This window comes from Genypterus blacodes, unplaced genomic scaffold (genome assembly GCF_046128005.1).
Source record: "Genypterus blacodes isolate CSIRO-AG114 ecotype Tasmania unplaced genomic scaffold, CSIRO-AGI_Gbla_v1 ptg000040l_1, whole genome shotgun sequence".
Lineage (NCBI taxonomy): Eukaryota > Metazoa > Chordata > Actinopteri > Ophidiiformes > Ophidiidae > Genypterus > Genypterus blacodes.
Window position 1 is genome coordinate 1,390,000 of NW_027466853.1, and position 26,369 is coordinate 1,416,368.

A 26,369-nucleotide genomic window follows, 5' to 3' on the forward strand; every position below is an offset into this window, starting at 1 on the left:
TTACACGTACATATTGTCACACCAGGGGATCTAACATATGTCTGGAATTGGAGCTTCCGAAGGGGTCATGTTCCCACTACTACCTTTGAGGGCATCATCAAACTACCATGGCTTGGGTTAGTTAGGCCAGAATGTCACTTAACCATGTGTCCTCAATCATAAACCTCTGATACCCGCACCAGCAGTTATCATTTGCATTGAAAGACGTCACTACATAATCTCTACACCTGCATGTCAAGTAAGCTATTCATAAAACACCCCGTCACTGAGATGTGATCAATAACGCTCTTATATAAACCCACTCAGTTGATTAGTCCGTTTACTTAAATGGAAGGTTTTCATCTGATCTTGCACAATTTCTTGTGGCATTGTGCCTCTTACTCAAGCATTATAGCATTATCTCACAGTCAGAGGATTTAGGCTTCCCTCCCCTCTTCTTTTTTGGACATGTCCACACAAGAGATAAGCTAGCTTTTAAACTGAAGTAGCTCATTACAACAATGAGTCAGTAACGGAACCTTGCTGTGCTAATTTCGGTACGGTAAGCTTTATGAATGAGCTTCAGTTATCGTGGTACTTATTGGGGGACACTGTGGAGTTGACATAATTGAATTACACCCCATTTGTTTAAACTTATCAACTTCATTGTCATCATAAAATGTCAGACATGGATTATAGTGCATGGGTGTTCTCATTTGTGCATGCAGTGGAGTGATTTAACAAATCTGAACATATGGAACGTCTTGACCTAGCTTACATTATCTAGTAGCTGAGACCAACACTTGTGACAGTTTAGTGATGACATTTGTTCTTACCTCTAAGAACCAATATGATGCACAGAAGAGGAATTTTCTCTCTAAGCAGCTTTCTACATACCTGCCATGCTGATTTAAACAGGTGATTCATTTGTTGACTATAACTATATTAGTCTCATTAATCTTTGCTCCTCTCAGTATGTGGAGTTTGAATGGGCCCAAATCCAGTTGCAGTTCCACAAAATAGTTTGACACTAATGGAATCAACATTTACTTTTTATGTACTTATTACAGACTTGCTTTTATGCAGCTGTTTATCATTTTAGCTATTTAATGTTTGCTCTATTATGTGTATGTGTTTCTTATATCATATCATTCTTTCTTTGCTGTTTGCCTGAATATGGCATTTGTTGATGTGTAAAAAATTAACAATTAACGATACCGGAAATAGAATTTAAGCGTTTCATGAAGGTATGGAATGAAATTTGTGTCTTTATTGTGCCAACAAAAATGTTTTAAGCAAAGATATCAATTGATTACAAAAAAAGTAGAAGTAAATACACTAATTACAGTTAAATAAATGTAGTTTGCACTATAAAGACACAAATTCGATTCCATTTAAAGGCTCAGCAAAAGTGACTCTAGTCTAGACTTTAGTTTGGTGCAGAAGCATTAGAAGCAAGAGAACAGAGAGAAGGAAAAGAGTGAAGAGGAAGTACCAAGACTACAGCTGCAGCAGGTCCAACAAATGCATAGAGAAGACCTCCTTCCAGAGACAGCCAGCAGCTAGAGAGAGCAAGAGAAGAGGGGGGGACAAAGATTTCATTAGAAGAAACAGGGGGGGGGGGGGAGAGAGAGGGGCAAAAGGCAATAAACATGGAAAAAGGAGAGACATAATGAGGTGAAAGACAGAGGAGAGGATGCATAACAATAGTAAAAGATAGATGAGACAGAAAACATTGGGATGAATAACCAAATGTGTGTGTGTGGGTGCGTGTGCGTGTGTGTGTGTGTGTGTTGGAGACAATGTATAAAATCCCTGCATAATACATATTCTAAAGAGGTTAAAGATGGCAAGGTGCATACAATAGTAATGCTATAGGAATATGTAGGAAGTATTGCAGAGGATGCTTACTAGCTTGGTGTTCCATAGCCCTTTGCCTTGGTGAATCCCACTGAGATTGCCACGACTAGTGCAGGGAGACCTGAGGAAAAAACAAATTGCAGATTTCCATGAGAGAGTGAGAAATGAGCTCATGCTAAGATTCAAAGAAAGCAAACCTCCGCTAAGGATCGAGAGCTTTGAGTTTGTTTTATTGAAAACTAGAATTATAGCATGAGGATGATCATAATATCCATTTCATGCAATTTCAGTGGCAAAATGATTTTCCAGGAGTAAAATAAGTAAATCATTTTCCAAAAAATTTCCAAGACTTGAGAACCCAGACATTTACATGAGCATATATACCCTCCTCGGGCTGAGACACACTGATAGCAAATTTGTTGGCCTCTTAACTAGCTTTCCACCTTATTATATATAGGGATATTATTTATAGGGAGGCAGTAGTCGAGTGGGTAGAGCGTCCGCTTAAGAACCGGAGGGTTGCCGGTTCGAGTCCCTGCCGAGGTGCCCCTGAGCAAGGCACCGAACCCTCAAGTGCTCCCCCCTCTGCGAAGGGTGGAAATATAATGTAATGTAAGTCGCTTTGGATAAAAGCGTCCGCAAAATGATCGTAATGTAATGTATTCAATTGATCATCTGTAACTAAATAAACACACAGGTGAGACAAAAGCATAGCATATGTGATAATAACAAAATAACAGTAGTAATAATATGATAAAAGAAAAAAGCCCCACCCCAGCCAAGACAGAGGAAACGCTTGCGTATGATGCGATTCCTGAGGCGGCCAGTCACCGCCATGTAAGACTGCCATGCCTCAGTCAGAACCCAGCAGAAAGAGGACAGGAAGAAGAAATGAAGAAATGCCGCTATGAGGGTGCACAAGACCTGAAACGACAGCAAAAACAGAGAACTAAGCCCAGAGAGTAAAGTTCATAGATCCAATATAGGCACTATGGACAATGTGGGGGATTTGAATGTTGAATATTTGAATGAAAGGATCATAGTGCCATTGTTAAGATAAACCGTATTTCTGCTATGGCATTTAAACAGTGATGGTTCCATCTTGTCCTTATTACAATGCGGAAAACCCCTTTCCGGATTGGTCCTTACCTTATTCCTTGTCTGTGTCTGTCCAATCAAAATAAGGGCATTAGAGGAAATGATAGAGAGGCAGAAATTGATAAGGATGACTGAGCGTTCCGATCGGATGTACCTGGAGAAAAATAAGACGAGAAATTGTTGAACAAGGATACTGCACAAGGAAAATCTTAAATTCAAGCACAATTTGGCAGCTGCAGACAAATGCCTAAATTATACTCACAAAAGGACGTTGACAGGCACAACATAGAACATGTACATGGATAGCAGCTAGTCATGCATTCTCTATGTTGTACGCACACACACATTCATACATGGTGGGAGTACAGAATCCCTCTCTAATGAAGTTGTGCTTTTCAGGGAACAATGCACACATCAGATGGATCAGACGTCACCATAATAAGCTTCCTATACAGCTAGTGCTGTGGGTGTCTATGTTTATTAAGCGATCTTGCAAATTAATACAACCAAAAAATCCCAATTACCCAGATTGCTGTTGAAGTGATTGTTCATTGTGACTAACATTGGCAACATTCTATTCCCCTTGTAGCATGTCATAACTAACACAATGAGTGTAAACAGTCTTGCCAGTATGGAAACACAAGTGTGTTGATTTTTCTCCATCCCTAACATCCATCCCTAACATTGTCAAACCGGAAAAAGATTACTACACAACCCTTAATGTTTCTTCCCATGGACTGTTAAGCACCTGTGGATCTTTTGACTTAAGGAGTCCCACTTGTCACTAACTCTGAGTGCGATCACAAGTGAGCTGCCTCCTTGTCATGAACACTGTGGCTGCAAAGTGCACTCTGGGCAACTTTATTTTTCATTTAAAAGGTGCTCTTGGAAACCCTTCCCTAATCAAAAGATGCCATAGTTGAACTCAGTCAAAGGTGTCTTTTCTTACCTCCAAACCGACACATAGATGATGATGAGTAGCAGCAATGTCAGTGAGGACACTCCACAGCCCACGATCAGTGTCACAGATGGGAGCTGTGTTTTATCCATATTCTGAAAACAGAAAGCAATCAGAAGAGAAGAATGTGAAAAGGTTTCCATTACAGTGTCCATGTCTCTAATGGAAGGCTGGAATTACATTCCGTGTCAGGATATGATACTGTCACCACAAGAATAGCATCACCAACGATTTACAAGAAAATCACCTATGAGGCATCACAAAAATGATGTACTTGCCATGTGCAAATCATTGTTTTGCAAGTCACAAGCAAGTTTTCACACTTGTCCCATGGCACGTCTCAAGCTAAGACAGGCCAATTCCCAAATCAAGTTCCAAATGAAGTCACAAGTAAAGACTGATCAGCCAAGACCAGAGATGATGTGATGGGATGATTGTCAAAACAATTGTGTACCAGGTGGCATGTGAACAAAATAAGAAAAATCCACAGTTGATTAATTGAAAGCTGCATATGGGACCCAGTTTGATTGTACCATGACAAATGTGTTGATGAATCCCACCTGATCTGAACCAGGGTGTGTTCTATAAGAACCCACTTGGAATTCAGAGGATGACACACAAAGACCAAGAGCAGTTGAAAAAAAAAATAGTTTGAAGTTTCTCTCAGGGCAGAACCAAGGTGATTTGAGTGTTATAGTTCGGTTCCAGACGATCCCCTACTGCCTACTACCACAGTGCTTCAGGGGAGACAAGGAGGCGACAGGTTACAAATGTATTCATGCCAATCCAGTGATATCCGGGTGCAGTGCGCACACCACCTGCAAAATGTGCACACACACACACACACAAGTGCAGACCTCTGATCTGATCCCTTATTCCCACATGATATGAATTCTCAAATTATTATTGAAAAATGTCAAACACAGATTTGTCCGTGTCTTTCATAGCGCTCCCAACCTCTCGTACATTGAATGCTTCACTCCAAAGTTCTTCTGTTAAAGACACAATTTTAAGAATCCCGCATTTTTTGTGAATTCCCTCAAGGTAAGAGCATGTATGTTTGTGTGCAGGGTCAATAAATGAGGCCTGATGGCTTTGTCCTGCCTCAGGTTACTGAAAATCTGCTTCTATTAGGGCTAAACTGATTTATGCAGAGCAATGCTGAAGCGGTCCGTTCAATTTTAAACAGTTTGAACTTAAGTGCACAATGTTGGAGCACAAACACAATCAGTATGTTTACGTGCACTCAGTGAACTCTGACTGTGTGTCCTGACTGCAGTTTAAGGCACAAATGTGATTAAGCTGTGCACATGCAAATAATCAATAAGATTCTTCTGTTCTCCGAGCAAACAACACGAGTTGCATAATCACAGCACGAGGCGAGTGCACATTGTGGAAAATGCATGCGGAGGTAGCTTACTCAAGTTAAGATGTTTAAATGCCTGAATAAATCGACTCACAATCAAATCATCTAGGTCTGTTAGATTACTACTCTTACTTTGAATGTGCCAATTTCAGTTGCATTAAGGTGCATACATGATGAATTTATTTAGTTTATCACTATATAAGCAAGCTTTAAGGTCTATGTAATCGTACTAAAGTCTGAACTAGCACGCACGCACACTCATACACACACACACCCAAAGACATAGTGCTTTTGGTGCTCAAGATAAATTGGCAGGCTGCTTTTGAGCATCAGCTGGAGAGCAAGGTGACTTCAAGGTAATTCAGCACAATGAAACACCTCAAAACAGCATCACACTCACACACACACGGACACACAGACACACACATACTATATCACAAATACTGTATTGCACAATGTATATAAATATTGTATACAGTATGATTCAAATTCTTCATCCTAAAATCTGGCTGCTGAACACAATCCCTCTGCCACAGCAGACATTGTAATGGTTGCCATGGTAATATTGTACCATAGCAGCAGCAGCTGCATCAGGGTGCATGGGTATTGTGTAAGTCTGTGAGTCTATGCCTGTGTTATGGTAAAATTGGTGTTTCACATTTCCAATGTTAACTTATTGGTTTATGTATATGCTCTAAATCTAAAAACACTGCATGAGTACTGAGTCACAAGCTATAACAATAATGATCGAAATTAAGTGATATACTTATAGAACCCATTATCACACCAGGTCTCAAAGACAGAAAATTGTCCTCTTAAATCCAAATTGAAAGACAGGACAATGATGAAGAAATTGGATGAAATAAATTGGGTCCAATCTGAGAAAATGGATTGTGATGACATGAGGTAAAGCCCAGAGGAAACTAGTGCCGTACTAAAGACAGATCATGTTTTAACAAGAACTTAAATGGAATATTTATGACAGAAAAAGCTCAATATGAATTGATTGCTTAAATAACTGACTGCTTTTCCTCACCTAGACATGTGCTATGCTTTGTCTTACAGAAATGTGGAGTGCTGGCTGAGAAAGCAGAGTTTGTTTATCCGGAGACTTAATCACCAAGTGCAAATGCCACAGTGACACAAAGTCCTTTACTTTTATTTTCAATACTTAAGTACGGTTATTATGCAAAAATTACACACTTTTGATACTTTTAGTAAAATTTCTCAAGTTATTTATCTAAAGGGCAAATAATACTCATAACTAGAGTTTCAAGGTACTTTATCCAGCACCTTCCAAACTGATCACTTGGATGCCATTGTAGTTTTAGAGTGCCAACTTGGTCAAGCACAACAACTAGTTGCACTGCAGATAATAAGCATCTTTAAAAACCTGAAGAGATTCCAGGGCTCAGTACCGATGAGTTACAGGACCAATCAAAGGCCAATCCCAGTCAATACATCAATCCAACCTTAATATTACTGCATGACAATGTAGTCTGGGGGTTGGAGTGAGGTGCAGAGAAGGGACACACTAATGAAATAAGCTTGGGGGTGGGAGTGGACATGAGGGGACCACAACATGAGGGAGTTTCTCCACCCATGCCTCTAGCAGAAGATAATTGGCTGAGTTTATAGCCTGTCTTGTCTCCAGGTTTGATGTGTGTGCCGGGGCCAAGTTAATTAAATCCTTCTGATTAATCTGCACTGCAGTGAGTTCCTTCTCTAAAAGCAAAGGGAGGGGAAAAGAAATGATTACGAGTGCAGTGGACTGGAAAGGCGTCTACTGAGATATACAAACTTTTACTTCCTCCACAGCCAATGACAGAGCTTGGCTGGGAGTATCACACAGATGCCAACTAAGAGCTCTACCATCTCATTAAAGTGACCAGATCACAATATTCCATTAGAGCACAGAGAGACATTTCAGCTCGCATCACTAAAGAGATGCACAGGTTGGCAGGAGATCTTTCAACCTCGACTGCAAATAGTAACGGAAACAAATACGATCACACCAACAAGTACAGTGTTCAGTGTTACCAGGAGAAGTGCTATTTTAGAAGAAGGGACGGGTTGTTAATCGGACTTTGTTTTTGATCATATAAGCAGGAATAAAGATGTGAACTTCCACTGTCTCTCTCTTCAAAATACAGACAGTCACAATGTTTACAGTCACATCATAGTCTGAATTTTGTCCTCGACTGCAATTTAGACAAAAATGAGGATAAGACACATACATGGGCAGAATGAATAGGATTCTATGGTTTGTGTGCAGTGTGAAACTGAGTACAAGTATGATTTACCAACCAATTATCTAGGTCTGCATGAATGTGCATGTAACAATACTAAATGCCGGGGTTCAAAAACCATCCTCACATTCACCATAGCAGATATGTGTGGCAAATTGGTGGATTTGGAAAGTTAGAACATTGTCCTTTCATTCAAGATTTCTGAGGCTTTTGATTTCAAAAGCAGAGACATCTTCTATCATGAAGCAAAGTTGTATGAGCAAGTGAACAGGAAAGGTGGGATCAAGAGGGGGAAAGAAGTGGTGGATGGAGGGAGAGTGGTACCTTAAATGTAATGCAGCGCAGGGGCATGATAAATGGGGTGATGAAAAGGGAATAATTAGCACGGCATCCATGTGTGTTTCAAAAAATTCCCCAGTGGAGGAAGGGAGAGGAATTACACTCTCCTCCATTTTGGCCGAAGGATCTGTCAGAGCTTTAGTACAGACATGCAGAGCTGACATGGACACAAGTAGTGGCAAGGCCCAAGGAGGCCAGAGCCAAAGATCAACAACTCACATTAGAGCTCAACCAATTGAAATATTTATTATCTGATAATTGTCAGTCAATACTCATTTACTTCACTTCTGTAAAAGCAAAACTCTACCTGACAACCATTAGGGCTGCACCTAACGATTAATCTTATTCAATTCAAGTACAAGTGATCGAGCGCAATCTGCATTCAACAACAAAACGCAGGCAAAGAGCTGCATGCGGCTCGCGGGACACAATGTGCTGCCGCCTTGACAACGCGCTCCGCGATGCTTTCACTTTAGACCGTGGGCGACTTTTTTTCGCCGCAGCTTGTTCTCCGGTTGCATGCATGCTTCCACCTGGCACAGCCATCTGACGTCATTATGACGCGTCGGCGCCAGAGGCAGAAGCCACCTGGGTTTACCTGAGAGCACATTTCATTTCATTGTAACTTCCCGGCTATTCTAAACATTTTTTCATTTGTGAAATGCTGTCAGGTATTGTTTTGTATCGTCTCCCCACACCCCATGTTACGCCGATCAGCCCGGATGGGGGTTAGAGAGAGGCACGGGGCGCGAAAAACTTCTGCTCTATAAAAAGGGGTCACGAAAGAAAAAATTCGGGAACCACTGATTTAATGGATAGCAGTGGAGGCAGTGGCTCAGTGGGTAGTGCTTCTGCTTGGGAACCGGAGGGTCGCTGGTTCAAGCCCCTGCCGAGGTGCCCCTGAGCAAGGCACCACACCCTCAATTGCTCCCTTCTCTGCGAAGGGTGGTAATGTAATTTATGTCGCTTTGGATAAAAGCGTCTGCCAAATGATTGTAATGTAATGTAATTTGTCCATATAAGGCATTAAAACACTTCTGACACATTTTAATACCATTCTGCATTAATGCAAAAGTTTTTGTACAAAAGTTCTGCTTCATGCTTTATCAAATGCTAACCCTGACCCTAACTGGTGAAATTAGCCTCAGAGCAAACTTTGAAAATTGGAAACTAATTATCATAGCAACCTATGATGTAATCATGGCAATACTGTCCAATCTGCTCTGATGTGGAACATAACAAACGTGCGATACAGTCTGAGGTAGATTTTAAGGGAAATAAAGGCCATGACTGTGTATATCTGGACACCCTTTCATGTTGTCACATACCTATGCACTGTATCACACATATCACAGTTCAACATTCATGATTCAAAACCTTTATTTTAATTGTGTTAATACAATGAAATCACTGCTGTAACCACTGAATCCATGTTTTCCTGGCACTCCTACACGTGCTAGCAGCATCTAAAGCCACTGCTGCTGTCAGCCATGCTGGCTAAGCTGCTCATTGTGTGAGCGTGCAGCTTGTTAGCCTACAGCACTGTGACCCTGTACCTCCCAGTCAACCTCAGCTACACTACAACACAGCAGCATGACCACAACTAAGACTACATTATATATCAACACATTTAAATCACTCTGCAGTTGTGATAACTCCTTCAAATGCAGTGAATAAAGGTCCAATTGTGACTAAAATGATGTTTGAATAGCTCCTTTTTTGACATATGATGAAAAAGCCTAAAAGTAATATTTCTAGAATAATGCAAGCATTTCAGAGGATGGAACAAGCAAAAAGATTTGGGAAATAGTATTTTCATGGATTAACAAATGTAACCATACAGTCCCCACATTAACATCTTGTTCTTGTTGCTAATTTCAATCAACCATCTTGAACCCTTCATACCATTAAACTCAAGGTTAATCATGATATGCAAGCCAACGTTACTGGAGGTGCCCCCATATACGCCATGAAGCCTGAATAAACAGCACACTGCCTCCTCTGTCTTTAAGAGCCTCTGGTACCCATGCTGTTACCAGGGCAACTCGCGAGCAAACTGCTTCTGAGGCAATTTCCAGTCTAATAATAACTAATCGCTCTGAATGAAAATTCCCTACATAGCCGCTGCCCTTTCCCCAAAGAAAGTGGGGCATGTTTGAGTCACTGCAGTCATTTTACACACATCTCCATGATCACACAGTCTCACTCTGTCCAGCTGTGGCTCATCTCCCACTATATGCACTGAAACTGGATTGCAAGGGGGTTCAAAATGTGTCTTTCGCAGATTACGTTAGCACAAGCAGTGCCTTCCTCTACGTGGGGCCTGGTAACCATGGAGACACCATTAGTCAAATATGCTAAATTATGATAATGTGAAGATCAATTGTTCGTGTTGGCATAGAATGAGGGATGGGAGGCGGTGGTGGTGAGGGGGGTTATGCATGCAGGTATGATTATCAGCTATAACATGTTTTGTCATGTGTGGCTTTCAGTATCTGTGACTGTTCATTTGCATCGGTTAACACACTCTGGTGTGTATTTGCTGACATACAATCTATTTTTCCGGAGTTCATCCTACGGAAAAACACCCTAAAATCCATTTTTTTTGCAGCATGGCTTTGGCATGTCCAGATGGGAGGAGGATCTGTTGATATGCAATCACAATGACGCCCTTTAGAGAGAGAAAAAAAGCAGCCTGGCAGGTGCGAACGCATAAAAGCTTACAAACACATCATTTTGAAACCTTTAACGTCAACCGAGTGAAGGGAGGAGGATGTCGGACTTACCATTTCGGGGTTTAGCCGTGCTAAAATGGCGAAGGTGGACAGTCTGTCACACACGCATTTGGTTCGGAATGAGTCGACTATCACGGCTTTGCAGCCCCTGGCAGACCAGGATCCCAGCAGAGAGGAGCTGAAAACACACACACACACACACAAACCACACGAGCGATGTGGTGAATGGAACAGACCCGGCAACACAAACAAATAAGTCATCCAAATCCCTCCACGTTACACCGGCGATTTAATCCACTTTACATCGCCGCCGATAGCAGGAGGCGAAGGCGCGGAGAGAGAAGTGAGCGGGTGATGAAGAGGATGTGAGCGGCGTGTTGCAGCTATCTGTCTGGACACAACTCACCGCAAATATCCACCTCAAAACCTTTATTAACATTATAGTATCGAGTTTTCTTTTATTATTATTATTATTATTATTATTATTATTATTATTATTATTATTATTATTATTATTATTATTATTATTATTCCGTGCTATTGTGTTTGTATTCGGTAATCGGTAACAAATTGATTGGATACTAACTATACAAAAACACATGAAAACACCCATTGAAAGACCATTTGTACCAGTTGGTAAAGCTGGTCAAACTAGCAGTAGTGGTGTGCAGAGCCATATAGGTGTAGTGCTTTCAGGTGAAAGTCTCCTTTCTCCAACAGAGTTCTCTATCTTTAAATACAACTCTCTTAACTCTTGAGTAAATGTACTAAGATATTCTCCACCTCTTATGTTATGAGTCGCCTGCCTTCCCTGCAGTTATAAGTATCACTTTCATTTGTGTGAATGGCAGTATGCTGCTTCAGTCATCTCTTACCAATAAGTAAGCATCCACTGATGTCCTCTCTAAAAGAGCAGGACTATCACCCATTCTCTATTTTTTTTTTTTTTTTTTTTTACATGTTTTTATTAGCAGCATTCTGCTAGCCAGTATGATGCTAGCCAACTAAAAGTGGCATTTATATATTTATATATATATAACTTTAACTGTGCAGGCCCACAGCTCTCTTATTAGGGGGTTTTACATATATGTTGCCACAGTGCAGGCTGCGCTCTTTGAACCTAGTTGTTGTTTGATCACATGTGCCAAATGCTTATAGCTATTTTATGAAAACTCAACTTATATAGATAAAATAGATGTATCTGGTGTGGGTCTTACATATGATTTGTGTCTGAAGTTTGCTTTCTGTACAATAAAGTGATGTGTGTGTGTGTGTGTGTGTGTGTGTGTGTGTGTTGTAATATGCCACACAACTGCCCTCACAGGGATAAATGATATTAATAAATAATATACACATGTAAATAAATTATTGCTTGAATTTAAATCTCTGTCAGCAGTATTGATGACATATTAAGCTGCCACTAAGAAAGTTGCAAAACTATAATAATAAAAAATTTCCCCTGCTGACAATTGATGGTGATTTAGTCCAATCTGCTCTGATGATGGTGATTTAGATTTTTACTCTGATACATGCATTGACGTTTTCCTCTAAAATACCCTCGTTATCTCCCAGGCAGTGTTACAATTTGTGCACACTGAAAGTGTTTCCAGAATATACTGCACTCACATTAGAAATACAACAATATGAGCTACACTTAACAATGGATACTACAATTGCTTGATTTATGAGAAAGAAATCCATGCTCAACTGAAGTGAATAAGCTTTTCACTTAAGACTTGCAAATACAAAGTGGATAATACGTGGAAAGAGGCATGTTAACTCTGGTGAGAACTCCAAACCATGCATTTAAAGTAACAAATCACTACAAAAGCATGAGTTTGTTTTTTTGTGATTTTTTTCCATTTCATTTGACATTGGCTGCAGTGTACCAAAGTCGCAGGACCAAGCCGAGTTCCAAAAGCATTTCTCATAATTTCTCATTATCTAATTGACATATTGTCAATTTATGTTTTCCTCCTTGTACATAGACACTCTACAAAATAAACTGGATTTAGAATGTTGGTTGTTGATCATAAGCAAAGACTGACAAAGCTTTTTTGTTTTGCTAAACTAGCACTGCTGGCAATTAGACAGTAAAAATCAATTTCAGCGGGCTGCTGAGATCATTGCCCTCATATTATTTCTCTTCAGCGCACATACAAATTACGCAAATGATTCAATTTCATGAAAAAGCAGCCAAGTCTTAAGAATTAACAACATACAACAAAAGGCTACACACTTAAATGTATTGAAAATTACATTGACTTGATTGGCTTGAATTGATATTGATTGAATAGCATGCCATTTTAAAGGCAGCCTCTGACAATACTAACTACTTGGAATGTCCATCATTATCATAGATTTGTGAAAGATACTCAGACAAAGATCTGTAATTTCTACAACATGGTGTTCATCACACTGTCTCATACTATTATGAATGATTCTAACGCCATATAAGTAATTTCATGGGGCTCTGTCAATCTGCAGTGTATGAAACAGAGAATACATGAAGTCATCAGACAGTCCTGCATTTCTGTCGCTGTACTGTATGAGACAAAACATTATTCACAGACTGCTACCTTTGTGCCTATGTGTGTGTATGAGTATAGAGGTCTTGAGCTATTCATGTATGCTTTGTGTTGTCTAGAAACTCAGTAGCAGGCAGTTGTCTGAGTGATCTATCAAAATGTCTGCTGAATGACCAACATCAACCAAGACGGAGTAACAGTAGTAAATTTGACTCCTATAACTGCTGTAGGTTGCATCAAAAGCATTTGCATTAAAAATAAGCACAAACATCAGTGTTTTATGTGTGCTATTTCACAAGAAGAGGACTCTTTGCTCTCTTGTCATTAGAATAGAATAAATAACACACTGCCATGGGTCTGGACTACTAAAATGGTATAAGTCACCAATACTCTCCCAAGTTGAAAATAGTAGGTGTAAACAGATTTGAAAATTGTTTTGTATAAGAGCAAGAATCTTAAATGTTAACATCAAAGGGTGATGAGCTCATCGATAACCTTTTTTTTTTTTTCTTTTTTACATTCATGGCATATTACAGGTTAATTCATTACAGATAACAATTCCACTAAGTCAGACCATAGAATTAGTTTTCAGTAACTTTGATTGTGGGTGTATGCAGGGTGTTTGAGTGTGTCTCTGAGCTGTGTTAGCCCCAGGAGGTGGCTCAGTGCTGACATTAGCACATCACCTCTAACAGAAATCCAATATATTACATGTTGCTGCAGTTTATGTGTATGGCTGACACGATTAGGTCTCTCTCTGAGCCACAGAGTGGCCTGCAGACAGCCTTGCCCCACCGTCTAATTGGATAATTTAGGTGCCGATCCAGCAGCCCTGCATGAGAGAATATCCTCTGCCAAGAATAGGCCGCATGAATGAAAAGCAGTCTGCCAGCTCAGAGGCAATGCAAAAGCACGACTCTTCTGCAGAAAGCTGAGGGGTTGAGGACTCCCACAGGAGGGCCACTGCTCAGGCTTCATCACTATGTATATTTACATGCAGCATAAACCTTCATTCAGACATAGACACTATCTTCAGTACCAAAAGTGCAGTCATGTGTACACCATTTGCTAGACAAAAGTCTCTATCAACAGTATTGAGTCATCAGAGGGAAGTCCCTGACTATGTCATGCTTTCTTTAGGAAAATAAATAGTTTAAAGAACAGGACATGAACATACTTTACAACTTATTTTAACTCCATGCATTCATTCATCCATCCATGCGGCAATCTATCCATTCTTCATATCCACTATCCCTGGCAGGGTTCCAGAGGGCTGGAGTCTATTCCAGTGGCCATTGGACAAAAGGTATGATTTTGGCAAGTTGCCAATCTATCACCAGGCTGATACATAAGGTAAAGACATGGCTAACAAGTACCCTTAAAATGAAAATTGTAAATTATAAAACCAAAAAAGTAATTCTCTGCAATAAGTTGAAACTGACAAAAGTAATAGGCATCCACCAGTCTTTACTCTATATTTATTTGAACTGAAAATGTGGTTTCAATTTCAAGGCAACATCTTCAAACTCCAAATTGTCTCATCACTGCATGCTTATTGTCATGTCAAATGGTTTCTTGAAAAAAAATATTAAACAAGAAAATGTCCTGGGCTAAATTATTGGTACCCCATTTAAGCAGTCTATTTTGTTGAATTAGCATCACAGGTGTCTTCAATTTTATGAGATTATATAGCCTATATATAGCCTTATAAATAGAGAACATTCTACCTGAGGTCTTTGTTGTTGTGTGTGGGATTCTTAATATGCTAGAGGCAATTGTTGCAAACAAATTCTGAGACAGAGCTTTCTGACACTGGGCAGGATGTTTCCCTGCAGATTGCCCTGATAATCTTCTGATTTCATTGTGCCCTGCAAAGATGTAAAGCAATCCCTTAGCACAGTGGTTCCCAAAGTGGGGGGCGTGACCCCCTGGGGGGCACAGAGCTACTCCAGGGGGGGGGGCTCAGCTCAGGACTGGAAGAAGAGCGATATTAATAAGTACCGATCTGTATTGTTTTATATAGTATCTCCCTTTTGTCCAGGCCATTTTCACTGGTTTTGTTATTTGAAATGATACTGTTTGTTAAATTCAAAAGTAGTCACGTGTCAGTTCTATGAAGTACTTCAGTCAGTCTCAACTTTTTTCGGAAACAATTTTAGGTCATGTCTGTACTATCTGGAAGTCTTGTTCCCATGTGTCCCTCACTTGCATCTTAGAAATTGTTTGCATATATAATTATTTGCATTTTAGCCCCACCAAATGAAAAAAGCTCTTTTTTGTTGGAACATATCAATACTATCGCTTATAAGAATTAAATTGATTGGTTTTATGGTCATTTTATTGTTCTACACAGAACACATTAGATTACATTACATTACATTACGGTCATTTAGCAGACGCTTTTATCCAAAGCAACTTCCAATAAGTGCGTTCAACATAGGTAGATAAAAGAACTTCAGGTCACACACACCCAGTGATTGTAAATCAGAAAATGTATTGCTGTTATTGAGTTATTGCTGTTATTCAAGATTCAACTTTATTGTCAAAGAGCAAGTACAGGTACAAGCCGATGAAATGCCGTTTTATTTGTCCAATCACAAGTTGGATTTCAAACCACAACCTAGTTGCTGTGAAGCAACTGTGTTTCATTAAGCTACCATACTACATAACTCATCCAGTCTCATCAACTGTTTTCCAGCTCAAGTTTTCCAAATGGAATTTGAAACATAACTTAAACGTTTGTTTTTTAACGTCACTATGGTTAGATCTCCTCAGACAGCTGAAATGGTTTCATGTGTTGTCCATCAGAACTAGCATTACATATAAATATGGTTTGCTCTTTCTTAGTCAGGTCAAAGCATTTTGTGGTTTGTACTTGGCTATGTTTTTTACAGTCTGATCATGTTAAATGATTGGCCCACTTTGACCACTCGTCAAGTCTTTCATGTATTGCAGAGCTGATACAGCCCAAAGAACAGGCAGGGGAAAATAATGAAAAGTGGTTAACCTAATTACATTTTTTCGATCAAATGAATGCAGGGTAAATCTCCAAACCCAGGTAGAATATTCAGTATAAGTTAATGGAAATACTGTTTTCAGTTATCCCAGTTATCTCTTGTCCCACATGTCACATGTTTTCTACAACACATTCACTTATCACCCTGCGACACGGCTTACTAATTAGCAATAATTACTTACATAAAAGATCTTGATTGTATTAATAAATCTTTGCTTCCTTAATGTAGTAGGTATTAAATTGAACAGCATGCCCTCAAAACAAACACTGTCATTGTAAAATATTTTAAAGGAACATAACATTGGGAATTGTGTGGTAATAGGTACACATTGAAATTCTATTCTATCCTATTACTATATGAACCGAAAAAGTAGAACCTGCCAGTTTAGCATTGTTATTTTTGCATATCTAATGTAGAGATTACCAATTATAAAAGTAACTTGCTGCATAGTATTTACTCCTTGTTGTATCTTTAGACTAGACCAGCGATTCTTTAATTCTATCATTCAGCAGAATCAATCAATCAATCAATCATCACATCGTACATTTGTACTGCATTCTTCCAACATGCAACATGCAACATCCAAGAGACATTTGACTGACAAAGATAACAAAACAAACAAACTAATAAAGAAAAATACAAACAACCAAACATTTAATACACTTAAACAATTAAAATTTTAATCAAATAACCAAATTCAAATTTAAGAAAATAACATGTACTCGTGAATAATAAAATCCAAATAAATAAATAAATAAATAAATCCAAACCCATAAATCCTTACATACAGTAGTATTAAAATAACCTAAGAAAGAAATCTGTGTCTGTTGTGATAAATATTCTTTTAGACCTTCAGTCTTCAGGGCATCTGGAGGCTAATGAATAATCACATATTTATTGTGGCTCACAGGTAAACCAAACTAAGCAGCAATGAGCCTGTAGTGAGATGAGACAGACTGAGAAACGCTGATGTTGATTTCCAGAAATTGAAGCTGGCTTCATGACTCTTATCAAAATGACAAGGGCGCCTCCTCAGATTGCAATTTCTCTGCCAAATATTAACTCATTAATCATTGCTGCTGTCCAAGATGGATTTTAATTTTGCAAAGAACATGTCTCCCCCTAGCCCCCCCCCCATCGCCCCCGCCTCTTCAACCAAACACCAAGAGATTAGATTATTTGTCCTTCTTATGTTTTTGTCATTGTCTCTCATGTTTGCTGATGGTACAGGTAGTAACTATGGATGGCTGTTAGCGCTTGTAGGTTTTATGATTATATTTTTTTTATTGTTGCTGCAGCCAGCCACATCAGCATAAATTAAGACTGGAATATGTTGTGCTTTCTCACTCTTTTGCTGTCTTCGTGTCCCTTCAGGTGCCAAACCAAAGTTCTTTTAAACCTTTGACTGAGGTAAGGAATGTTCTGCTCATCATCTCTGTAGCACAAGTGTACCTACCCATCTAAATGCAAATGTCCAAACCTGCACTACAATAAGACAGCTGGTGTGAGATGTTTTCTGCACTCTTTCTCTCTCTTTTTACTCGCTCCCTGCACAGACACGAGCATGTGCACACAATCTTCTTTTAAATAAATAGAGCACTTAAGTGCAAGGAGGAGAGGTGTTTTGAAATAATGCTGCACAAATTGAACTGTTTAACATCTACACTTATTCTTTTTCTGTCTTTCCGTGCCCCCCCCACCCTGCGGCAGTACACTCTAAGCTGCTCTCTGTCATCCATGATGATGTCGCTGCGTGGGCTCAGAGACGTAGGGGGTGGGAAGCCATGAGTGACACTTTTAATTTTCCACATACTGCATCAGTGTCGTAGCAGTGATAGCACAGGGTTCACGTCGACCCAGACAAGAGCAGCTAAGCTGTCCGACACCGTCAGCATCTTTCAAAGGAGACCATCACACCGACTTTGTCAAGATTAAAAGCCCACTGGCCGGGTGTGCATGTAACAAAGAAAACACACATCCCTAGCATGTCTAACTCCAGCCCTGTTTGGAAATGCAGTATGTGCTTTTATGTGTTAGCAAATATACAGCCCAGTATATGCAGATTACATTATAATAATTAAAAAAGGTATCAAAGGTATCTTTACCTACAACGGTCCTAGATGTAACTCAGCCATTGCAGTGTAATTCATCATCAGTGTAGGGCTTGTATTTTTGAGCAGCTTATAATTTGAAGGCATGGCTATCGACATAACTGATGTCATGTTACTATTAATTTCTTGTGTATATTCAAGTACATTTTAAAAGTCGGATTAGGAATTTAATCTCAATTGCATGCATTTTGTAGATCAGGATGACATGATGATAAATCTTTTGAGTGCATACATGAGAGAACAACCATTTGTCACTAGTTGTCTCATTGGTGGTAGATATTTTGCTCGTGCCAAAAATGCTACGTTGATGATGTCATGTTGTGACTTTATCATAAAATTGAAACATATTGGATGAAAATTAATTAAAACTTGACAATGATCTCCATTCTCACAAATAATTCAACTGCAAAAAAAGACAGTTAATGTATTCAAATATTAAATTGAGTTCTTTACTGCCTCCAGCAGTGGACTGCAATCCGAGATAAATGTCACAACACCTAAAATCAATGTGGGCAAAAACAAGTGGTCGAAGTTACAGCCAGGTAAAGGGACAAAACAGCATTTCCCAATTTTGTGAAATGTTGACAGTGCCCCAGGTAAAAAAACACATGCTGACCAAATATAAGGTTGTTCTGAACCTGTTTAAGGGAGTGCCTGGGTATGTGGGCTGAACATGGGTTTGAGGCAGAGTCCTAGAGGGCAAATGGCGGTTCTTTGCTTCATTACTTTCCCTTGTGCTGATGGAATGGTCCTTTATTCTTTTATACTCAAACTGCTTTGGGAATCTTTCCATCCATGCTGTGGTGAATTTTGCATATCTCCCTGTAAATGCTACACACCACTAAGGGTTTTGGCAGGCCATCTAATACATGCAGTGGCACAAACAGCTTGAATGGTTATTACTGGTACATTCAGTCACTTTTGGCGGAAATGCGAGTAAAACATACTGAGCATCTGAGTATCCCTCAAAAAACCGCATCACTCCAATTTGAACCGACCACAATTCCTACTCACTCTAAATCAGATGGCCAAATGACAATGTGGTGTCTTACCTGTCACTTTCGTCCCAAGATATACAGGTCTCGTTGGTGCTGCCCTAATGGAGAGCAGGGATAGAGAAACATGATCAATATAAAAGTGCCATTAAAATATGATAAAACAATAGCAAGCTTTTGAAAACACTAAATTATCCGTTTTCATGAATATAAAGTAACTTGTTGAGAGTTTAATTGGACAGTCACTCACGTTGTACAGGTGAGAGAATTCAACCACAACAGGAGCGGAGAGAGAGGCAGGGCTAGGCTTGATGGTCACTGACAAAACCTTAGAGTTCAGCACTGTGTTGTTTCTACAAAGAGAAAAAAAGACAAATAATCAGAATTCATCAGGGGATGATTGGTGGGGAAATATTTTGGCTGTATTCAGACCAGTGGTTCGTTTGCTTTGTTTCCATTCAGGGAATCATTTTAACAAACAATCCTTGATGGGATTAGTGTTCACACAGTAACACGGAGCGATTCCAAGTGGGCCGAGACCATCCTCTCCAGGCGGTTCTTAGATCGGTTGATTTCTTCTGGACCCAAGGGCAGTTGCAGCGTTCACGTTAACCCAAACGAACCAATCTAGGAGTGTAAACGCTCCAGGTATTGGAAAAAGTGCTCCAAAAGAGCCAGGTCTGAATACAGTCTTTGAATGCAGTTTGCAGGATTTTCACGATTTCAAAACAGATAAATAAGAAAATGATGGTATCAAAGAATTAAGGTTCAAGGACTTCAGTACTTTGTCACTTTCCACCTGTGACTAATTAATTCATGAAGCCTTATCTAAAATCAGAAGCAGTCAACATTGTTTTAAAACATTTTTGGCACATTTATGGCTCAATATTGGCTCTGCCTGCTTAGTATGCATTGCAATTTCAGCTTTTCATAGCTGCTATCAGTCATGTGGAATGAGTGAAAAAATGACTGGGAGTACAGAAACCAAAAGATCCCAACATGTGCAACAGCCCTTGTTCTATTTTTGGCTCCTCTTATCCACATTGTATTGCAAAGCACAATCAGTCAACTTAATTTTTTGTGTCATGTGGTCTCCTGCCTGAAATTCATCTCCTTTTCCTCAAGGGAAGAATTAAATGCAGAAGAGGGAGGAGCCAATGGTGACAAGAGAAAGTGAGAAGAGGAAAAAGATGGAGAATAGCCATTATGTGAAGAATGGTCACCAATTGATGCACTGAGGTGAGATTGAGCGTCGTCTTCACTTTTCTGTTTATATATGTCACCAGTTCATTATGTGTTTTCATCGCTTTACCACAATGAAGAGCACGTTACCACTGTACCAAAGCCACAGATAACATTGTTATTTGCAGGAGCCCACATGCACATAGAATTACATTACAGAGACCCACACACACTGCAAATGTTAATCATTGTGAAAGCAGCAACAGCAATGTCCCTATAACCAAAGGAATCGTACTAAAAACATGTTGGGCCACCCATAGTGAGTGTGCTGCTGCTTCTGCCACAAATGCTTACTTTAGCTCAGTTAAATTAAATGTCATTAAATTAAGATTCCAGTCATGGATCTGATGTTGTATGCCTCATCCAGGATCTCCACCTTCACCATCACCTTCCTACCAATGACATTCCATGTTTTCTTTAGCCATAATGGAATTTTTTCAACCAACTTTTATTAAAACTACATCACACCAAGTTCGAGTCTGATAGTATCAGTGATCACATGAGATTAGGGAATCCCAAAACAACATCGCATGGCAAACGCCATTGGTCGGTTTCCCAAGCTAATACTGAAGTGGCTTTTCAGGAAATAAAAATATCCTCATTGTTTTCCTTAGGGTTGAGCTTGACGTGTGATGAATAAAATCATTCTTTAAAATGACTTTCCTAAACCTTTGGGATATTTACATTTACAAACAAAATCCAATTACCTTTTAGCATTTACAGACTGTAGACACCCAGACCCTTTTCAACTACAAGTTGCCTGATTTCTTTGAGTGGTTTATGAAATCACTTTACTGCCGTTTTAATGCCAAAAACCTGCCAAATTGTTTTATCAGTTGTATTTCTCCTCTGCTTCTTTTTTTATCCTGCTATATAGTATAGCTTTATAGTACAGCAGGATACATAGTGCATAGGATATGCAGGATATACAGTTTATATATATATTTTTTTTTTTGCTTGTGGGCTCACTCAATGGGTGTAGCCAGTTTCCTGTTTGTCTACAGTATTGTTTCAGTCTTGGAATGTGTTTGCCTTTACTGTCTGATTCTCTGTTGTACAACCCTAAATCTACGACAATTACCTACCTGCTTGCTAACACTGTTCTAGTAATGACTGCCTCATCCCTGAAAATGTATATGTTCTATGTAAGCTCTTTCCATGTAACCACACCATGACATATCATGCACACAATAAACTGCTTTCTTACATCAAAGCCGCTAAGTACACGTCATAAAGGTACTCGAAAGTTGGCTCCAAAGATAATAAGCACTGATCCAAAGTGTCCAAATAAGCCCAGCTATAGAGAAAACACCTACAGTAGCAGCAGCAGGTTGTTCCAAAATTTTAATTTGTTCCTCGTGTATGCAAATATTTTTTTCAATCAATTCATGCTCTCTGTCTCACCAACAGCTCAGCTACACATGATCTGATTGGGTGTCTGCTCCAATCCAGTTAGGACATTCTGACAGACAAAACGAAGACATGAGGCAATACACAGAGGTGACCTGAACTGATTAGACTGAATGTACTTTTAGTGCAGATTTGACTCAGGGCCAAGGAACTGAGTGGACCAAAGAAGATCTCAAAACTGACATCTATGGATAATGTGTCCTTGAATCATTAAGCCTACTCTCCTACTAGTTCCATGTCTGCTACCAACACAACCATTCCTCATATTGGAATACATGTGAACCATCAAACAGAAACAGCACCTCTGCTCTTACCTGGCCAAACCTTCAGTTCAGTCACAAAAGCAGTAAAGGCACATAATGTGTTTGACAATTTAAAGACAAGTAAGGCAAGTGAGAGAGTTCAAATGAGAACCTTGTTCAACCCATTCATTGCTCGTAGGACTAGGATAGAAATACATTACAGAACTATCTATGCATATAGAATGTGCTATATTCTATAGTTCTATAGTATATTCTACATGTATTAAATGTACTATATAATATAGTTATGTAACTATATATTCTACAAAATATATATATTCTTTTTTGCTATCCTTGTACTCTGAGTAAGCTGGAGAATACATTCTGCAAAGTTCCTTATAAAATCTGACTGTGTTTCCAGCTCTTTTCAGAGGATTTACAAAATTACTTTGTTGTATGTAATGAACCTCATGGGCCAGTGGGAAAGCTGCTTAACATTTAAAGAGGCTTTAAATCTTCCATTTCCAGGTGAAACTCAGACAGCAATCTTACCTCTGCAGAGTCAAAATGCTGCCGAGGTTCCTGTACAGAACAATGCCCGTCACAAATGTGTTGGAGTCGTCTGAATCTGTACAGAGAAACACAAACACACACACACACACACACACACACACACACACACACACACACACACACACACACACACACACACACAGACAGAGAGGTCAAGGTGTGTTTTGATAGCCACAAAAACTGGATGATACCTAGTAAGTTCCATTTTTGAAAGGGAGAAAGAATCCACTTGTTACACTGGAATCGGCCCACAAGACTGAAACTGGAACTATGAACACTGTATTGAACACTGTATTTCCATCACACACTTGACAAATACATATGCATGCATAGGTAACTCCCTAACATGGCCTGTCAGCATAGTTGATGAACAAATTACAATGTGGGTGAAGTACATGTGTCACTGATCATATATTTTGGACAGGTCCTGCCTACATGGTTCCAGATGTTGCACATCTGATCTCTGACTGTGCGACCGTGAGAACGCTCACATCGTAATTCATCAAGGTTGTCATCACTGTGTTGCTTTACCACGTCATCACAATATGCACAATACTTACATGTGCACACCAATTTGTGACTGAGGTATTTGAAAGCAGTGCCATTTAAGAAAATGTAATGATTTGTGAGGAAAACATCTGTGTCTCTGTCCCTGATAATTTGTCTGAAAAACAATACATTTTGTATCACTTCAAGGGATACTGAGTAGTGAGAGTATGAGGAGAAATTTGTCAAAACCTGACTGCTGAACTTCATGAACACTAAGAAAGACCTGCGTTGCGGGGAGGCCTTCTCAGATGCAGTGTCAAAAAACAAACACACTTCCATCTACTGGGCCAACGGAAGACATCCAGCTCTCATGCTCCAGCACACTGCACAGTAGCCTGAGAGCACACAGCAGTGTGCCAGGCAGCAGGCAGAGGCTGTAGCTCCCAGGCAACAGCTGAGCTCCCACGGGCATCAGGGGAAACCAAGCAAGAGTGTGTGTGTGTGTGTGTGTGTGTGTGTGTGTGTGTGTGTGTGTGTGTGTGTGTGTGTGTGTGTGTGTGTGTGTGTGTGAGTAATATAATATGTCCTGTTCATCCCCATTTTGGCTGGGCCATCTAATATGATCAGCCAAATTGTTTATGCTTGACAAGACAAAGCCTGGAGTGTTTTGACCAGTGATTCATTAACTTATAGCACGTGTGATATAATTGAAATCGTTCTGAGCCAGTTTTCTCATATATGATGCATTTGTTTGTTGGATGTGCGCTATAAGGCCATACACAGCCAAAAAATAAATGTTTCATATGCATGCAATGTATTTAGTCATGCATATGCTCCATTACTCACTGTACTCAGCTACACAAATGAAATTTCCATCAAGAAAATGTTATGTGGCAAGAAATATTGATTGTGTTATGTTTTGTATTGTTTCATGCGCACAAGTCATTTATTCAATTGTGGTAATGTAACAAGTTAATCTGAGTTTGTTTTGTGGGGGGGTCGGGTGCATAGGTGTGTTCACAGTTGAGTCAGCAATGGGGGTGCCAATTGCAACCTGCAGAGGGACCAGAAGGCCTAGCAGATGGTGTGAGGGGCTGACAGCTGTCATGAACACATCAGTTCCAGCAGTGAGCGCATTCTCAATACAAATAATGTAAACCTTCCCTAAAAAGCACCAAACCTCCCCTAAGAAGCACCTTTTAATTTAGATACATAGTTTTCTATGTGTATCTATATGTAATCATTGCAGCCTTTTTATGCAGAGTATGATTATATTTACATTGTATTATACAGTATTTGAACTTTGATATTTAAAGTACACATATTTTATTATTATAGTTTTCACCTTTTTAAAATACAAAGCACTAAGCATTAATTATCTCCATCACGTTGCACTTACGACATGTGTATTCACTGTAATCAACTTGCACTTGTAATGTGTGTGTGAGATACATGGAGGTATGTGGGGACAATGGTGTTCCTGGGACAACTGATGCTCCAAAAGTACTCGTTTGTTCATTGTATCTACATTCTTTATTGAACATTTGTATTGATATTTGAAGCCACCAATAGCTGACCCTAAAATATCAAATATCACCACTCAGCTTTTGTTCAAAAAAGTTTTGTTTTGATTTTGAATAACTGTTCAGACTAAAGAACGTCTCAGAAATAAATGTCCTCCAAAGAAAATGTTCTCCTTTGTTTGGTTGTGTTTGTAAGAGAGATAACTGCATCTGCAGTTATAGAAATGAATTGCAAAAACCTAGTAATTATTAGTAATCTTAAGTAAATATACACAAATTAAACTCACTAAGGTTTAAAGCAGTGGTTCCCAAAGTAGGGGGTGCGACCCCTCGGGAGCTGCTCCAGGGTGGGTGTGGCGCAGGACCGGAATAGGAGCAATATGAATTAAGTACCGCCTCAGGAAAATTAATGAGGCGATACTTCTAGCATTCACGCACGCACGCACGCACGCACGCACGCACTCACTCACTCACTCACTCACTCACTCACTCACTCCCCTCACAGATACCTGACTGGAGGTAGGGGAAAATCAATTAGTGACAAAATGTCTGAGGTCTTTCCTTTAGATCCGTGACTACTATAGAAATGCAGAAAACATCTGTTCACGCACAGCAGGACACATCCTCATCAGATGAATAGTAATATTATGACCTGCTCAGTCTATACTTAAGGCAGAGTAGCAGGTAATTCTTGGTTGATTCCCGGTAAAGGGACTTCCCGCATAGGCTGTGCATTCTGCGCGCATTCTGCGTGCATTCTGCGTGCATTCTGCGTGCATTCTGCGTGCATTCTGCGTGCATTCTGCGTGCATTCTGCGTGCATTCTGCGTGCATTCTGCGTGCAGCTATGTGTTACACATTTAAGGTTCTTTCCGTTAACCGGAGTTCCCGCATATGCTGTGCCTTCTGCGTACAGCTTTGTGTTAGACTTTTGGAGCACTCCGTTAAAGGAAGCTCCTGCATCGTAATGCTGCTTTAACTGCTCGTTGCTTTGTGGCGTAGACAAAAATAATATTTGGAACCTGGTATACTCTGTGATGGGAATTCAAGTGTTAGTGATATCTGTTTAATTACGAGACTTTCAAACGTTCAAATGTTCAATATATTGATGATTTCAGCATTTTCGAGAGACCTGCGTTTCTGCGTCTTAACTGCGTAAAGAGCTTCGGGATTGCACTATCTATCCAGACGGACATTGGACACTGAATAAGAAATTGAATTTGAAACTGTACTTGGAGAATCTTACGCGTACCATGCCCCTGATTTGGTGAGAATAGAATTTGATAAGAATATAGCTCGCCAAACACGCATGAACGGCCTCTGTATTGATAAGAATATGGTTTCAGGACAGCTACGCACCCACGTCTCTGAGTTAAAAGGAAAAACCTTAACCGCATTAAACACGCGTGCAAGGTAATGTGAATTAAACCGCTGAGTTATGGAAAACATATGGCTGAATTGATCATGCTTAGTTGAACCGCTGAGTTAGTTAAAGAATATGACGAACATGGCTTGCTAAACAAGTACTCAACAAAACGGGGACGAAGTTGTCGACAAGTTTATGGGAATATTTCACTATTCGGTTCCTAGCACCCAAGCTCTACCAGGACACATGATAGAATTATTTATCCGGCCGGAAATCAATTCTTGGGAGA

At 39.7% G+C, this 26,369-nt stretch overlaps 1 protein-coding gene across 1 annotated transcript in view; it reads right to left on the reverse strand.

Moving 5' to 3' along the window:
- Nucleotides 1-26,369, reverse strand: part of adgrb1a (adhesion G protein-coupled receptor B1a) — a 97,963-nt gene that overhangs the window by 21,376 nt on the left and 50,218 nt on the right. Inside the window, exons 14-22 of the mRNA XM_076148513.1 lie at nucleotides 22,682-22,757; nucleotides 19,486-19,588; nucleotides 19,293-19,336; nucleotides 10,636-10,762; nucleotides 3,887-3,990; nucleotides 2,989-3,091; nucleotides 2,613-2,763; nucleotides 1,891-1,960; nucleotides 1,475-1,541 (exon numbers count right to left, since the gene is read on the reverse strand). Coding sequence (XP_076004628.1) covers nucleotides 1,475-1,541; nucleotides 1,891-1,960; nucleotides 2,613-2,763; nucleotides 2,989-3,091; nucleotides 3,887-3,990; nucleotides 10,636-10,762; nucleotides 19,293-19,336; nucleotides 19,486-19,588; nucleotides 22,682-22,757 — 845 coding nt within the window. The remainder of the gene's footprint in view (nucleotides 1-1,474; nucleotides 1,542-1,890; nucleotides 1,961-2,612; nucleotides 2,764-2,988; nucleotides 3,092-3,886; nucleotides 3,991-10,635; nucleotides 10,763-19,292; nucleotides 19,337-19,485; nucleotides 19,589-22,681; nucleotides 22,758-26,369) is intronic.